Genomic DNA, 18,279 nt, shown 5'->3' on the forward strand with positions numbered 1-18,279 from the left:
CAGACCCACTGGCTCCAGGTCATCTACAAGTCCATGCTAGGTAAAGCTCCGCCTTATCTCAGTTCACTTGTCACGATGGCAACACCCATCCGTAGCACACGCTCCAGCAGGTGTATCTCACTGATCATCCCTAAAGCCAACACCTCATTTGGCCGCCTCTCGTTCCAGTACTCTGCTGCCTGTGACTGGAACGAACTGCAAAAATCGCTGAAGTTGGAGACTTTTATCTCACTCACCAACTTCAAACATCAGCTATCCGAGCAGCTAACCGATCGCTGCAGCTGTACATAGTCTATTGGTAAATAGCCCACCCATTTTCACCTACCTCATCCCCATACTGTTTTTATACTGTTTTTTTATTTTATTTATTTATTTACCTTTCTGCTCTTTTGCACACCAATATCTCTACCTGTACATGACCATCTGATCATTTATCACCCCAGTGTTAATCTGCAAAATTGTATTATTCGCCTACCTCATGCCTTTTGCACACATTGTATATAGACTGCCCATTTTTTTTTTCTACTGTGTTATTGACTTGTTAATTGCTTACTCCATGTGTAACTCTGTGTTGTCTGTTCACACTGCTATGCTTTATCTTGGCCAGGTCGCAGTTGCAAATGAGAACTTGTTCTCAACTAGCCTACCTGGTTAAATAAAGGTGAAATAAAAATAAATAAAAAAACAGAGAGCCCCATGGTGGCAGTGGGGTTATGGTATGGTGGTGGCAGTGGGGTTATGGTATGGTGTTTGCTGACGTTAAACGTTGTGAACAGAGTGCTCCATGGTGGCGGTGGGGTTATGGTATGGTGTTTGCTGATGTCAACGTTGTGAACAGAGAGCCCCATGGTGGCAGTGGGGTTATGGTATGGTGGTGGCAGTGGGGTTATGGTATGGTGTTTGCTGACGTTAAACGTTGTGAACAGAGTGCTCCATGGTGGCGGTGGGGTTATGGTATGGTGTTTGCTGATGTCAACGTTGTGAACAGAGTGCTCCATGGTGGCGGTGAGGTTATGGTATGGTGTTTGCTGATGTCAACGTTGTGAACAGAGTGCTCCATGGTGGCGGTGAGGTTATGGTATGGTGTTTGCTGATGTCAACGTTGTGAACAGAGAGCCCCATGGTGGTGGTGGGGTTATGGTATGGTGTTTGCTGATGTCAACGTTGTGAACAGAGAGACCCATGGTGGTGGTGGGGTTATGGTATGGTGTTTGCTGATGTCAACGTTGTGAACAGAGAGCCCCATGGTGGCGGTGGGATTATAGTATGGGCAGGCATAAGCTACAGACAACGAACACAATTGCATTTTATAGATGGCAATTTGAATTCACAGAGATACCCTGACGAGAGCCTGAGGCCCATTGCAGTGGCTTTCATCCGCCGCGATCGCCTCATGTTTCAGCATGATAATGAACGGCCAAATGTCACAAGGATCTGTACACAATTCCTGGAAGCAGGATTTTTTTCTATATATTTTGTAATGTTTAGCTCACATAATATAATGTACAAGTAGGCATGAATGTGTCTGTCATAGAATAGACGTGTCAAAAACAAATCTAGATATTTATAAATGCATTTATAAATATACAGCTTCCAAAATTTTATTTTTTTTACAATGGAGGTGTACCCAGATGGCTGCGCTGGCTTCAAAACAGCGGACCCTGTAAATCATCTAGGGATCATACACGTCATTGCTTCTATACACACACACGTCACATTAAATACCATTTCAATCCACTAGAGGTTGCGTTAATCCGAAAAAGTAGGTTACGGATTTCATTGCCGTTTTGAGTCAGTCGGAAGAGCTTGGTATTTGTTCTCGTTTTGACTCTCCGGCTTTGGACATAAATGGACAAACACGTGTCTTGAAAATGGGTAAGACGCGTCTTTTCACTCTTTAGAGCCTATATGACATATAGGCTATGGATCAATTCGATTTGATTCCATGATCTATTACTGTATATTATGTATGCTACTGAAAGAGAGGCAGATTGCAGTTATAACCTCCTCGCATATTCTAAATAGATGATGCTTGTTTGCATTAGTCTCCCATTCGTTGAAACAAGTGTAAATTGTAGGCCTATTTCTTAAACGTCCATACATTTCTAGGTATACTATGGCGATTGCCTCTTTAAGATTAGGCAATAAAAGTGACCATTGTGACTGTGTTTTCCACTAATGAGTTGAGTTGCCTTCCTGTGTGTTGGGTTGACAACTAGCTGGCTCCTGCTAGCTGGAAACACAGTTTATAGAGGCAATCGGCTATCATCAGGACAGGCTTTTATGGATCTATACAAAGATCGATCAAAAGAGGGCCAGCAACATGTTTTTTTTCTAATCCGGGTTTACAAAGGATCTGATTCGCTGACTCAAATCATAGAGGAGGAATTTGACAGTTCTTATTCGACATAGAATATAAACTTTGATCAGGTTTCCACTTCGAACAGGGAACATTAGTTTGTGTTCTCGTGCCTGACATTGTCTTGTTTACCACGTTCACGAGACGATCACGTTAAATAAATATCTAGAGTCCACCGCTGATGTGTCACAAGCTGGTGAATTGAACATCCTTAACATTGTTGCAGCTCAGTGCTGGGCGCAACGTGGAAACAAAGTCCCGCTAGGCACAGACGTCAATTCAACGCGTATTCCACGTTGGTTCAACGCAATTTCGTTGAAATTACGTGTAAACAACGTTGATTCAACCAGTGTATCTCCTGTGCTGTGTCACTTTTTCCATCAGCGTCCAGCGATAATGCCTCAACCCAAAGTCAAGCTGGTGGTGACAGGAGATGATTTTGGGTACTGTCCAAAAAGGAACCAGGGGATAGTGGATTGTTTCCAAGCCGGGGGCATTTCTAATGTGTCCCTTCTGGTTAACGCCTCCTCGGCGAAAGAAGCGACAGAGCTGGCCAAAAGGTAAGTAAGCTTCATATAGTAAAGTACAATGTTTACGTCCATAGCTAATAGGATGTTTAATAGCCTACTGTGAAAACGTACAAGATGCCCTTAAAACACAATACTTCCATGCAGCTATGACTTTTTCATAGCAGGTTAGGAGAATTTATGCTGCAGGTTGGGATAATTCACCTAGCAATTTATGAGAATTAGGTTAAGGTTAGGAAAAGGGTTCGGGTTAGCAGAAATGCTCTCTTAACCTGTTACGAAAAGTCACTTGTATTGAAGTGGTTTGTTTATTATTATTTTAAAATGATTATTATAATATTTTTTTTGAGATAGTCCCGATTAAATTATTCGGTTTAAAAATACAGTAACTTCCTGATAGGTGACATTCACTTCACTTTCACTTGTGTTTTTATTTATTGTGTATTGAATAATTCATGCAATCAGGAAAGGTGTTATACATTTGAAACCTCATATTTCCTGTATTTTTTGTCCAATCAGTGTTCTTCTCTTGCTTTAGCATGTACCAGCTCATATTATTGTTTGGCAGTTCCATCTATGATGTCAGACACTATAGGGACTGGTTTCCCGTATCCATAGAAATCCTAGTCCAGGAATAAAAAGCACTTTAAGTTGAAAATCTCTATTGATCATGTTTGCTTAGTCACAAAGACCAGGCTTTACCTCGAGTCCGGAAAACTGACCCCTAATTTCCTGATATCTTCCTCCGTAGACATCACATTCCCATCGGCCTCCATGCCAACCTCTCAGAGGGTCTACCAGTGAGCCAGGGTCTGAAACGGGGCTCCACTCTCCTCAACAAGGATGGGTTCTTCCATGGCAAGATGGGTTTCAGAAAGGCATTACAGAGTGGCCTGGTCAACATGACAGAGGTAGGCTTCCTTCTTAACAACATAGTTGAGGCAGGCATTTTTCCTTTTTCATATTCGCCCATTTCCACGGTAACAGAGTGATGCTGAGACTTAGATTTTTCCACTTTAAAATGTATGTCAAACAAAAACAGGCGCTGAGCTTCAGACCAGACTCACTCAGGTGTTGTTTAATAGCAGGTTAGCTATCAGAGTGTGATCTGAGAGAGTGTATATAATAGCAGGTTAGCTATCAGAGTGTGATCTGAGAGTGTTGTTTAATAGCAGGTTAGCTATCAGAGTGTATATAATAGCAGGTTAGCTATCAGAGTGTTGTTTAATAGCAGGTTAGCTATCAGAGTGTGATCTGAGAGAGTGTATATAATAGCAGGTTAGCTATCAGAGTGTGATCTGAGAGAGTGTATATAATAGCAGGTTAGCTATCAGAGTGTGATCTGATAGTGTTGTTTAATAGCAGGTTAGCTATCAGAGTGTTGTTTAATAGCAGGTTAGCTATCAGAGTGTGATCTGAGAGAGTGTATATAATAGCAGGTTAGCTATCAGAGTGTGATCTGAGAGTGTTGTTTAATAGCAGGTTAGCTATCAGAGTGTGATCTGAGAGAGTCTTGTTTAATAGCAGGTTAGCTATCAGAGTGTGATCTGATAGTGTTGTTTAATAGTAGGTTAGCTATCAAAGTGTGATCTGATAGTGTTGTTTAATAGCAGGTTAGCTATCAGAGTGTGATCTGGTAGTGTTGTTTAATAGCAGGTTAGCTATCAGAGTGTTGTTTAATAGCAGGTTAGCTATCAGAGTGTGATCTGAGAGAGTCTTGTTTAATAGCAGGTTAGCTATCAGAGTGTGATCTGAGAGAGTGTATATAATAGCAGGTTAGCTATCAGAGTGTGATCTGATAGTGTTGTTTAATAGCAGGTTAGCTATCAGAGTGTGATCTGGTAGTGTTGTTTAATAGCAGGTTAGCTATCAGAGTGTTGTTTAATAGCAGGTTAGCTATCAAAGTGTGATCTGATAGTGTTGTTTAATAGCAGGTTAGCTATCAGAGTGTGATCTGGTAGTGTTGTTTAATAGCAGGTTAGCTATCAGAGTGTTGTTTAATAGCAGGTTAGCTATCAGAGTGTGATCTGAGAGAGTGTATATAGTAGCAGGTTAGCTATCAGAGTGTGATCTGATAGTGTTGTTTAATAGCAGGTTAGCTATCAGAGTGTTGTTTAATAGCAGGTTAGCTATCAGAGTGTGATCTGAGAGAGTGTATATAATAGCAGGTTAGCTATCAGAGTGTGATCTGAGAGAGTGTATATAATAGCAGGTTAGCTATCAGAGTGTGATCTGATAGTGTTGTTTAATAGCAGGTTAGCTATCAGAGTGTGATCTGAGAGAGTGTATATAATAGCAGGTTAGCTATCAGAGTGTGATCTGAGAGAGTGTATATAATAGCAGGTTAGCTATCAGAGTGTGATCTGAGAGAGTGTATATAATAGCAGGTTAGCTATCAGAGTGTGATCTGATAGTGTTGTTTAATAGTAGGTTAGCTATCAGAGTGTTGTTTAATAGCAGGTTAGCTATCAGAGTGTTGTTTAATAGCAGGTTAGCTATCAGAGTGTGATCTGAGAGAGTGTATATAATAGCAGGTTAGCTATCAGAGTGTTGTTTAATAGCAGGTTAGCTATCAGAGTGTTGTTTAATAGCAGGTTAGCTATCAGAGTGTGATCTGAGAGTGTTGTTTAATAGCAGGTTAGCTATCAGAGTGTGATCTGGTAGTGTTGTTTAATAGCAGGTTAGCTATCAGAGTGTTGTTTAATAGCAGGTTAGCTATCAGAGTGTTGTTTAATAGCAGGTTAGCTATCAGAGTGTGATCTGAGAGAGTGTATATAATAGCAGGTTAGCTATCAGAGTGTTGTTTAATAGCAGGTTAGCTATCAGAGTGTTGTTTAATAGCAGGTTAGCTATCAGAGTGTGATCTGAGAGAGTGTATATAATAGCAGGTTAGCTATCAGAGTGTTGTTTAATAGCAGGTTAGCTATCAGAGTGTGATCTGAGAGTGTGTTGTTTAATAACCTACCTAGTTGAATCAAATGAATTCTCTCTGATGTCACCTGTTTTTACAGGATAATAGTTCTATTGCAGCTTAGCTCACACTGATCAGGATCCGTATTCAAAAAGCGTCTCCGAGTAGGAGTGCTTATCTAGGATCAAGGCACCCTTGTACCCAGCCTGGGTACCAGTCTGTTTATGAGATATCATTCCTCTCCTTGTCATGCTAAACACAGAATAAAAGGAGTGGGATGTTAGCACAACAACAGGTCCTGGATTCCAGGCTACCTCGCACCTTCATTAGAATCTAAAAGGCAAAACTGACCTGAGATCTGCACGCTTCATGAATGCTGGCACTGACAGCTTCTGTGATGGATCCGGTCGTGGTTAAGGGAAGTTGCCAGTTGCATCTTGTATTGTCTGTGATGTTAAGCACAGCGTCTTTTGGAAGAGGGTTAGGTCAAACATTGTGTGTGTGTGTGTGTGTGTGTGTGTGTGTGTGTGTGTGTGTGTGTGTGTGTGTGTGTGTGGAGATCTTGGCCACATTGAGTTGTACTGAGACGGTACAGGAGTTGTACTGAGACGGTACAGGAGTTGTACTGAGACTGTACAGGAGTTGTACTGAGACTGTACAGGAGTTGTACTGAGACGGTACAGGAGTTGTACTGAGACTGTACAGGAGTTGTACTGAGACGGTACAGGAGTTGTACTGAGACGGTACAGGAGTTGGGAAGAGACTGAACAGGAGTTGTACTGAGACTGAACAGGAGTTGTACTGAGACTGTACAGGAGTTGTACTGAGACGTTACAGGAGTTGTACTGAGACTGTACAGGAGTTGTACTGAGACTGTACAGGAGTTGTACTGAGACTGTACAGGAGTTGTACTGAGACGGTACAGGAGTTGTACTGAGACGGTACAGGAGTTGTACTGAGACTGTACAGGAGTTGTACTGAGACTGAGCAGGAGTTGTACTGAGACTGAGCAGGAGTTGTACTGAGACTGAGCAGGAGTTGTACTGAGACTGAGCAGGAGTTGTACTGAGACTGAGCAGGAGTTGTACTGAGACTGAGCAGGAGTTGTACTGAGACTGAACAGGAGTTGTACTGAGACTGAACAGGAGTTGTACTGAGACTGAACAGGAGTTGTACTGAGACTGAACAGGAGTTGTACTGAGACTGTACAGGAGTTGTACTGAGACTGTACAGGAGTTGTACTGAGACTGTACAGGAGTTGGGAAGAGACTGTACAGGAGTTGGGAAGAGACTGTACAGGAGTTGGGAAGAGACTGTACAGGAGTTGTACTGAGACACAGGATAGAAAGGAGGGTGTAAACATGAGCATGTATGTATTTGGATGGGGACGGGCGAGGTGAAGAACCACTGTTGCTGTTATGTTGTTTAACTGGCCCACAGCACAGCTGTGACAATATACACCATAAGTCAATATGCCATATAAGAGGCTTTCAAAAAATTCACCCACCATGTTGACTTATCCAACTGTCTTGATGATTTATAAAGAAATATACTCAGGAGTACCTGGTCTTTTTTTAAAGTGCTTGAGGCCTTAGACTTTACAGTAAACCAAAGCAGGATCAGGTTTTCCTTAATATTCTGATTCAACTCCCTGTTCTTCATACGTGGAACTCAGGTGTTTGTTCCCGATCTACCGGGAACAGTTTTCGCGTGTTTTCCCCCTTCCGTTTTGTGGAGGAGGTGTGTTTGTTCCTCGTCAGGTGTGTGTGTTTTAGCTGTACACTATCCCTAGGGGGTGTATTTGTCCCTCAAACTGGATTTGAATTTTTTAATTTGACCTTTATTTAACTAGGCAAGTCAGTTAAAGAACAAATTCTTATTTTCAATGACGGCCTAGGAACAGTGGGGTTAACAGCCTTGTTCAGGGTCAGAACGACAGATTTGTACCTGGTCAGCTCGGGGATTTGAACTTGCGCTCCTATCCACTAGGCTACCCTGCCGCCCCAAGGGTATATTTGCACTCTCTCTGTGGCACATGGTTGTCTTTCAGGTGTGTACTTTCAAATTGTGTGTGTGTGTGTGTGTGTGTGTGTCAGGTGGAGCTGGAGCTGAGGGCTCAGGTGAGGCTGTTTGGAGAGCTGATGGGTTATCTGCCCTGTCACATGGATGGACACCAACACATTCATGTCTTGCCAGGTATGATGTCATAAAACCACTAGAAAGGTCTCTGTGTGTGTGTTCTTATGCTCATTGCGAAAAACGTTTTATTGTGAGAGGTCTTACCCAATAGGACTTTATGTGTGTGTTCACCAATGTTCATTCATCTGAACCTCAACCACGTCTCCCCCTCTGACTGACATATTCTGAACCTCAACCACGTCTCTCCCCTCTGACTGACATACTCTGAACCTCAACCACGTCTCCCCTCTGACTGACATACTCTGAACCTCAACCACGTCTCCCCTCTGACTGACATACTCTGAACCTCAACCACGTCTCCCCCTCTGACTGACATATTCTGAACCTCAACCACGTCTCTCCCCTCTGACTGACATACTCTGAACCTCAACCACGTCTCTCCCCTCTGACTGACATACTCTGAACCTCAACCACGTCTTCCCCTCTGACTGACATACTCTGAACCTCAACCACGTCTCCCCTCTGACTGACATACTCTGAACCTCAACCACGTCTCTCCCCTCTGACTGACATACTCTGAACCTCAACCACGTCTCTCCCCTCTGACTGACATACTCTGAACCTCAACCACGTCTCTCCCCTCTGACTGACATACTCTGAACCTCAACCACGTCTCCCATCTGACTGACATACTCTGAACCTCAACCACGTCTTCCTCTCTGACTGACATATTCTGAACCTCAACCACGTCTCCCCTCTGACTGACATACTCTGAACCTCAACCACGTCTCTCCCCTCTGACTGACATACTCTGAACCTCAACCACGTCTTCCCCTCTGACTGACATACTCTGAACCTCAACCACGTCTTCCCCTCTGACTGACATACTCTGAACCTCAACCACGTCTCCCCTCTGACTGACATACTCTGAACCTCAACCACGTCTCCCCCTCTGACTGACATACTCTGAACCTCAACCACGTCTCCCCCTCTGACTGACATACTCTGAACCTCAACCACGTCTTCCCCTCTGACTGACATATTCTGAACCTCAACCACGTCTCCCCTCTGACTGACATACTCTGAACCTCAACCACGTCTCTCCCCTCTGACTGACATACTCTGAACCTCAACCACGTCTTCCCCTCTGACTGACATACTCTGAACCTCAACCACGTCTTCCTCTCTGACTGACATATTCTGAACCTCAACCACGTCTCCCCTCTGACTGACATACTCTGAACCTCAACCACGTCTCTCCCCTCTGACTGACATACTCTGAACCTCAACCACGTCTTCCCCTCTGACTGACATACTCTGAACCTCAACCACGTCTTCCCCTCTGACTGACATACTCTGAACCTCAACCACGTCTCCCCTCTGACTGACATACTCTGAACCTCAACCACGTCTTCCCCTCTGACTGACATATTCTGAACCTCAACCACGTCTCCCCTCTGACTGACATACTCTGAACCTCAACCACGTCTCTCCCCTCTGACTGACATACTCTGAACCTCAACCACGTCTTCCCCTCTGACTGACATACTCTGAACCTCAACCATGTCTTCCCCTCTGACTGACATACTCTGAACCTCAACCACGTCTCCCCTCTGACTGACATACTCTGAACCTCAACCACGTCTCCCCCTCTGACTGACATACTCTGAACCTCAACCACGTCTCCCCCTCTGACTGACATACTCTGAACCTCAACCACGTCTCCCCCTCTGACTGACATACTCTGAACCTCAACCACGTCTTCCCCTCTGACTGACATACTCTGAACCTCAACCACGTCTTCCCCTCTGACTGACATACTCTGAACCTCAACCACGTCTTCCCCTCTGACTGACATACTCTGAACCTCAACCACGTCTTCCCCTCTGACTGACATACTCTGAACCTCAACCACGTCTTCCCCTCTGACTGACATACTCTGAACCTCAACCACGTCTCCCCTCTGACTGACATACTCTGAACCTCAACCACGTCTCCCCCTCTGACTGACATACTCTGAACCTCAACCACGTCTCCCCTCTGACTGACATACTCTGAACCTCAACCACGTCTTCCTCTCTGACTGACATACTCTGAACCTCAACCACGTCTCCCCCTCTGACTGACATACTCTGAACCTCAACCACGTCTCCCCCTCTGACTGACATACTCTGAACCTCAACCACGTCTCCCCCTCTGACTGACATACTCTGAACCTCAACCACGTCTCCCCCTCTGACTGACATACTCTGAACCTCAACCACGTCTCCCCCTCTGACTGACATACTCTGAACCTCAACCACGTCTCTCCCCTCTGACTGACATATTCTGAACCTCAACCACGTCTTCGCCTCTGACTGACATACTCTGAACCTCAACCACGTCTTCCCCTCTGACTGACATACTCTGAACCTCAACCACGTCTCCCCCTCTGACTGACATACTCTGAACCTCAACCACGTCTCCCCTCTGACTGACATACTCTGAACCTCAACCACGTCTTCCCCTCTGACTGACATACTCTGAACCTCAACCACGTCTCCCCCTCTGACTGACATACTCTACTGAGAACACTCTGATGACATCACGGAACTCTTCCTCTTCATTGTCATGAAGCACATGACCCCAGGTTTTTTTTACATCACACGATGAGTCACAGAATCATGTGGTTTTGTTAAATGGTTGTTAGGTGATCTAATCGAGATGAATAAATGTTCCACGACCGTTGTTTACAGGGCAAGGAGAGGAAAGGGCCCCGCCTTCAGTTTTAGATGAGGTTACCACTGTTGGTTTCATCTAACTCGTTTATTTAACCACTAGTCGTAGTAATTCCTTCTTCTTTTTTTTTCATTTGAATATGTGTCCGGCTTTTGACCACGTCGTTGTCATAAGGGCATTGGTGACACTTGATACTCTCGGTTTAAAGGTCGTTTATAGACTATTAATGAGTTAATAGAGCACTAGTAAATTGTTATATCTCATGGTTAAAATATAACTGATGATTAAAATATAACTGATGGGTAAAATATAACTGATGGGTAAAATATAACTGATGGGTAAAATATAACTGATTAAAATATAACTGATGGGTAAAATATAACTGATGGGTAAAATATAACTGATGGTTAAAATATAACTGATTAAAATATAACTGATTAAAATATAACTGATGGTTAAAATATAACTGATGGTTAAAATATAACTGATGGGTAAAATATAACTGGTTAAAATATAACTGATGGTTAAAATATAACTGATGATTAAAATATAACTGATGATTAAAATATAACTGATGGGTAAAATATAACTGATGGTTAAAATATAACTGATGGTTAAAATATAACTGATGGGTAAAATATAACTGGTTAAAATATAACTGATGGTTAAAATATAACTGATGATTAAAATATAACTATAACTGATGATTAAAATATAACTGATGATTAAAATATAACTGATGGGTAAAATATAACTGATGGTTAAAATATAACTGATGGTTAAAATATAACTGATGGTTAAAATATAACTGATGGGTAAAATTGTGATTGTCATTTTAATGCTTGACAAATCTGAATCGGAAATGGCTGCCTATCTGATTACGTGTGTGCCTAGTTTTATTTATTTTTTATTTAACCTTCATTTAACCAAGCAAGTCAGTTAAGAACAAATTCTCATTTACAACGACGGCCAACCAAAAGGCAAAAGGCCTCCTGCGGGGCCGGGGGCTGGGATTATACATAAATATATATAAATATAGGACAAAACACACATCACGACAAGAGAGACAACACAACACTGCGTAAAGAGAGACAACACTACACTACATAAAGAGAGACAACACAATGCTACATAAAGAGAGACAACACTACACTACATAGAGAGACAACACTACATAAAGAGAGACAACAACACTACATAAAGAGAGACAACAACACTACATAAAGAGAGACAACACTACACTACATAAAGAGAGACAACACAACACTACATAAAGAGAGACAACACTACATAAAGAGAGACAACAACACTACATAAAGAGAGACAACACTACACTACATAAAGAGAGACAACACAACACTACATACAGAGAGACAACACTACATAAAGAGAGACAACAACACTACGTAAAGAGAGACACCACAACACTACATAAAGAGAGACAACACTACATACAGAGAGACAACACAACACTACGTAAAGAGAGACACCACAACACTACATAAAGAGAGACAACACAACACTACATACAGAGAGACAACACTACACTACGTAAAGAGAGACAACACAACACTACATAGAGAGAGACAACACTACACTACGTAAAGAGAGACAACACAACACTACATAGAGAGAGACAACACAACACTACAGAGAGAGACACCACAACACTACATAAAGAGAGACAACACAACACTACATAGAGAGAGACACCACAACACTACATAAAGAGAGACACCACAACACTACATAAAGAGAGACAACACAACACTACATAAGGAGAGACAACACAACACTACATAAAGAGAGACAACACAACATAGAGACAACACTACATAAAGAGAGACAACACTACATAAAGAGAGACAACACTACATAAAGAGAGACAACACTACATAAGGAGAGACAACACAACACTACATAAGGAGAGACGACACAATACTACATAAGGAGAGAAAACACTACATAAGGAGAGACAACACAACACTACATAAGGAGAGACAACACTACATAAGGAGAGACAACACAACACTACATAAGGAGAGACAACACTACATAAGGAGAGACAACACTACATAAAGAGACAACACAACACTACATAAGGAGAGACAACACTACATAAAGAGAGACAACACAACACTACATAAGAGACAACACTACATAAGAGACAACACTACATAAAGAGAGACAACACAACACTACATAAAGAGAGACAGCAACACAGCATGACAACAACATGGTAGCAACACAACAAGACAACAACATGGTATCAACACAACAAGACAACAACATGGTAGCAACACATCATGACAACAACATGGTAGCAACACAACATGACAACAACATGGTAGCAACACAACATGGTAGCAACATAACAAGACAACAACATGGTAGCAACACAACATGACAACAACATTGCGTGTTTGTCAGAGGTGTGCGAGGTGTTTGCCCAGGTGCTGTCTGACTGTGGGATCTCCTACACGCGTGTTCCTGTGGAGCGTGGTCTACACTCGTGTCCCTGGCTCTCCCCTGTCCTCAGAGACTTCTACATGCAGGTAGAGAAGGACGCGCTGGAGTCTATCCCCGTGTTCAGACGACATGGCATCAGGTAGGAGACGCGCTGAAATCCCTGTAGAATGTCATGAGAATCTCTTCATTGATCCACACTGTTTACACTAAAGCTCGGTACGGTATTAGAGAGGTGTCATGTTCCTTTTAGACTAGACACTTGGAAGATTACCTTGAGGCACATATGGTGATATTATTTTCCTGTTCGTCTCAGTCGTCCTGGGGATTTCAATCATGCAATGAAAGAATAGTGTTTTAATATTTCCATGAGCTGAAAATGACCTTCCTCTTCTATTTTCTCTCTCTCTCTCCCCCCCCCCACAGATGGCCTGATGTCTATCTAGGTTTGACCACCATGGGTCACAACATGTCAGTCCCCAACCTCAAACGAGCCTTCAGCCATGCCCTGGAACAAGACCTGTATGTCTCACTGTCGCCCCCTGGGGGTGAAAGTAAAAACAGGACAAACACCACGGAGCGGCCCGTGCTGACGGCAGAGCTCATGGTGCACCCTGGGTACCCCAGCCACCCCCAGGAGGGCGGGTGTGGGGAGGGGCCGGACGACTTCTCCCAGTCGGCTGACAGGCAGCAGGAGTTGACCACCCTGAAGGACCCAGCCCTACTGGCCTTCTACACCCAGGAGAGAGTCCAACTCTGTGCCTTCAGGGACCTCTGAGGCCCCTACACCCCTCGCGCTCAGGGTGTAGGGGCCTCAAACTCCCAAAACTTTTATCTGGTGTTTCATAAATCTCAATTGAAGAATTACAGGTTTGAAGATTGCTGCTTATTCCCAGAATTCTCCAAATGGGATTTTTTTTTTAACCCAGAGCATTTTGGGAAAGTTTTGTGATCCTACCCCTGAGTCCCCCACTCAGGGGTCACATTCCAATATCCACACTTACTGCCACACTATCTATCCAATACATGGCTTCCCGAGGCCGGTGGGAGGAGCTATAGGAGGACAGGCTCGTTGTAATGGCCGGAATAGAATGGAATCAAACCTGGATTCTATATGTTTGATGTGTTCGATAGCGTTCCATGATTCCATTCCAACCATTACAATGAGCCCGTCCTCCTATAGCTCCTCCCAACAGCCCCCTCTAATGGCTTTGTTCTGAGTATTTAGAACACATTTCCAATACATTGCTTCATTCTGAGTGGTAAGCTTGGGTAGATATTGGAATTGGACTCCTCTGCTGCTCTTTCATTGGTGCAACCTTACCTCCAAACCACCAGGCGGCGCCACTATTTTCTGTGAAGCACAATCCTATTTTTTGACAGTGTTTATTACAGACAAGGCAGTTGTTTTCCAATCATCTCAGGTGAGAGAGACAAGCACAAAAATCACTATGCTCTCTCTCATCCCAAAGTGAACCTCAAATCAGCTGATCACACAAGAAGGTGTCAACAGAAGAGTAACTGCCAAAAGAGCCCGGCCCAAATAGGGCTTGTAGCCTATAGCATATTATATTTTAAACATGGGCAGGTAGTCTATCTAGGTCTTTAATGTTCTCGTTTTTAAAAGAACAATCCTGTATATATTTATTTTATTTGTCACACTATTTATTTAATGATATCACAAGAAGCAGAATGGTCTGAAATGCCCAACTGACTATAATGCCTGTATGAATAAATGAAAGGTGACAGAAAACCTCATTCTTGCATGAAGTATTTTGGTTTGAAATGAGGGTTTCCTACGTTTGAAGCGTTACAGGACTCATCTGCTACCGTGGGGGGAAATAGGTTACTAAAAGGTGAGTCAGGACTCGGTAGTATCATGTCTTACAACGCTTTTTGTTGTTGTTATTTACTTGGTTGGTCACGAGTAACCCCTCAATCACTTTGAATCACAGTATATGAAAATAGTTTTTTTCAACCAAAAAGCAACGTAAGTAAAGTCAATGCACCCAATATTAATGCACCCAAAAGTAAATTCAAACTGAGTCATTCAGTTACACACAGGCCCTGTAAGAGACTTTGGGGTTACGCAGAAGCAGTTGGGGGTGGGGGGCTATCCTACGAAGCAAGCAGCTGGGGGTGGGGAGGCTATCCTACGAAGCAAGCAGCTGGGGGTGGGGAGGCTATCCTACGAAGCAAGCTGGAGGGTGGGGGGGCTATCCTACGAAGCAAGCTGCTGGGGGGTGGGGAGGCTATCCTACGAAGCAAGCTGCTGGAGGGTGGGGGGCTATCCTACGAAGCAAGCTGCTGGGGGTGGGGAGGCTATCCTACGAAGCAAGCTGCTGGAGGGTGGGGGGCTATCCTACGAAGCAAGCTGCTGGAGGGTGGGGGGCTATCCTACGAAGCAAGCTGCTGGGGGTGGGGGGCTATCCTACGAAGCAAGCAGCTGGGGGTGGGGAGGCTATCCTACGAAGCAAGCAGCTGGGGGTGGGGAGGCTATCCTACGAAGCAAGCTGGTGGGGGGAGGCTATCCTACGAAGCAAGCTGCTGGGGGTGGGGAGGCTATCCTACGAAGCAAGCTGCTGGGGGTGGGGAGGCTATCCTACGAAGCAAGCTGGTGGGGGGCTATCCTACGAAGCAAGCTGCTTGAGGGTGGGGGGCTATCCTACGAAGCAAGCTGCTGGGGGTGGGGAGGCTATCCTACGAAGCAAGCTGGTGGGGAGGCTATCCTACGAAGCAAGCTGCTTGAGGGTGGGGGCTATCCTACGAAGCAAGCTGCTGGGGGTGGGGAGGCTATCCTACGAAGCAAGCTGGTGGGGGGGGGGCTATCCTACGAAGCAAGCTGCTGGGGGTGGGAGGCTATCCTACGAAGCAAGCTGCTGGGGGTGGGGAGGCTATCCTACGAAGCAAGCTGCTGGAGGGTGGGGGGCTATCCTACGAAGCAAGCTGGTGGGGGGCTATCCTACGAAGCAAGCTAGAGCTACTCATGTCACCCATGGCTAGTTGAACACCGAACTCTTCATTGAGGCAATACTGAAACATCAATCCATGGATGAGTCAGTGGCGCCACATTTTCATTTGTGTCAAAATCAAACAAAAGCTATTGTGTAAATTCAGCAGACCGTGGTGTGAAGTGCTTTTGAGGGCCCTCTAATTAAAAATAATAATAAACGTATCATTATTGCCGTCTTTGGTTCACAAGCACCGTTTTTTCCCCGTCGCTATTATTCCAGTCACACGTTCCGAGTCCCAAGTAGAACCCACTGAGGTATTATAATGGAGAACACGTCCAAGATGTTCGACTATTATTTTAAAGGTAATCTACTCACGTTCGCATACTCTTACGCATGAAAATCAATATCCAGGTTGCATCCGGTTTATACTTAAGCGATAAGGCACGGAGGGGTGTGGCATATGGCCAAACACCGCGTTGTGTCATGCATAAGAACAGCCCTTAGCCGTGATATATTGGCCGTATACCACAACCCCCCCACAATTATTTCTATTATAAACTAGTTACCAACTAATTAGAACAGTAAAAAATACATGTTTTGTTATACCCGTGGTAAGGTCTGATATACAACAGCTGTCAACCAATCAGCATTCAGGGCTCGAACCAACCAGCCGGTTTATAAAGACCATTATCACATGCGCACTAGCACTCAGTGTGCACAGGGAGCAGTGTACCACGTCATGGAAAAACATTGCAGACATTGGATGAATATAAATCGTTTCATATCTTTAGCAGTGAGTGAAATTTGGCCTCAGCAATTATTTGACTAATTCAATGGATGTTTTGCGCACAAAGGTGATGACTAAAAGAGTCTTATTAGGAATTTTCTAATCTGATTTCCCGAGTGATGCACGGGTTGACTCATAACCCCCAGTCCCTGCAGTAATATCCGTGGGTGGCGGGTTTAGGGTCATGAAATATTATTGTGTGTATGAAGGGCGGATTGAATAAAGAGAGAACAATACCGTAAGAAATATATTATTGTGCAACTTAAATCTGTTGGCTACATTGAGATTTTTAATTGAATTATTTTTGGCTATAGGCTAGCGCACGGATGCTAGATAACTGTAGGCTCGCCAAATAGCTTCACAGCCAATCGGCGGCAAATGATTTTGGGAACGGGCAGAAAAAAATGTATGTTGTTCCATGGAGGAAAAAAAGGACAATGTCTGAGTTGAATTCAATAAGAGAAAAACTGTGAAATGGACAGTTGAAAAGAAAGAGAAAAGGGAGGGTCAGAAAAGTAATATCTGGGAAATATTAGGTGAAGTGGTGAAATAGGATAATGGCAGTGCTACTGTATGTGTGATGATTGTGAGGCGCTATTATGAAGTGGAAACGTCTAGGAGCAACAACGGCTCAGCCACGAGGTGGTAGGCAACACATGCTCACAGAAAGTGTGTAGAGCGTAAAAATTGTCTGTCCTCGATTACAACACTCAATACCAAGTTCCAAATTGCTTCTGGAAGCAACGTCAGCACAAGAGGTGTTCACCGGGAGCTTCATGAAATGGGTTAACATGGCCGGGCAGCCGCACACAAGCCTAAGATCACAATGCCAAGGTTCGGCTGGAGGGGTGTGGCTCGCTGCCATTGGACTCTGGAGCAGTGGAAACGCGTTCTCTGGAGTGATGAATGATGCTTCACCATCTGGCAGTCCCACGGACAAATCTGGGTTTGGCGAATGCCAGGAGAACGCTGCCTGCCCCAATGCATAGTGCCAACTGTAAAGTTTGGTGGAGGAGAAATAATGGTTTGGGCTAGGCCCCTTAGTTCCAGTGAAGGGAGATGTTAATGCTACAACATACAATGACATTCTAGACATTTCTGTGCTTCCAACTTTGTGGCAACAGTTTGGAGAAGGCCCGCTCCTGTTTCAGCATGACAATGCTCCCGAGCACAAAGCGAGGTTCATACATAAATGGTTTGTCAAGATCAGTGTGGAAGAGCATGACTGGCCTGCATAGAGCCCTGACCTCAACCCTATCGAACACCTTTGGGATGAATTGGTACGCCAACTGCAAGCCAGGACTAATGGCCCAACATCAGTGCCTGACCTGACTAATGTTCTTGTGGCTGAATGGAAGAAATGGATGGACATCCACAAATGAATACATACCATATGAAACGTAGCAAATCATACTAAT

The 18,279-nt window shown here is 44.0% G+C and overlaps 1 protein-coding gene across 1 annotated transcript; it reads left to right on the forward strand.

Moving 5' to 3' along the window:
* The first annotated feature begins 1,762 nt into the window (after positions 1-1,762).
* On the forward strand, positions 1,763-14,878 carry ydjc (YdjC chitooligosaccharide deacetylase homolog). Its single transcript, XM_029637088.2, has 6 exons — positions 1,763-1,875; positions 2,744-2,919; positions 3,638-3,797; positions 7,894-7,993; positions 13,085-13,262; positions 13,547-14,878. The coding sequence occupies exons 2-6, from the start codon at positions 2,756-2,758 to the stop codon at positions 13,896-13,898; spliced, it is 954 nt and encodes a 317-aa protein (XP_029492948.1). The 5' UTR covers positions 1,763-1,875; positions 2,744-2,755; the 3' UTR covers positions 13,899-14,878.
* The last annotated feature ends 3,401 nt before the right edge of the window (positions 14,879-18,279 follow it).

Source organism: Oncorhynchus nerka, linkage group LG27 (assembly GCF_034236695.1).
Source record: "Oncorhynchus nerka isolate Pitt River linkage group LG27, Oner_Uvic_2.0, whole genome shotgun sequence".
Taxonomy (NCBI): Eukaryota; Metazoa; Chordata; class Actinopteri; order Salmoniformes; family Salmonidae; genus Oncorhynchus; species Oncorhynchus nerka.

Excerpts from the sequence above, each read along its gene's own strand:
- ydjc (XM_029637088.2), top strand. The coding sequence starts at position 2,756 with ATGCCTCAACCCAAAGTCAAGCTGGTGGTGACAGGAGATGATTTTGGG. Across the intron at positions 2,920-3,637 it reads GCGACAGAGCTGGCCAAAAG|ACATCACATTCCCATCGGCC; the intron begins GTAAGTAAGCTT and ends CTTCCTCCGTAG. Across the intron at positions 3,798-7,893 it reads GCCTGGTCAACATGACAGAG|GTGGAGCTGGAGCTGAGGGC; the intron begins GTAGGCTTCCTT and ends TGTGTGTGTCAG.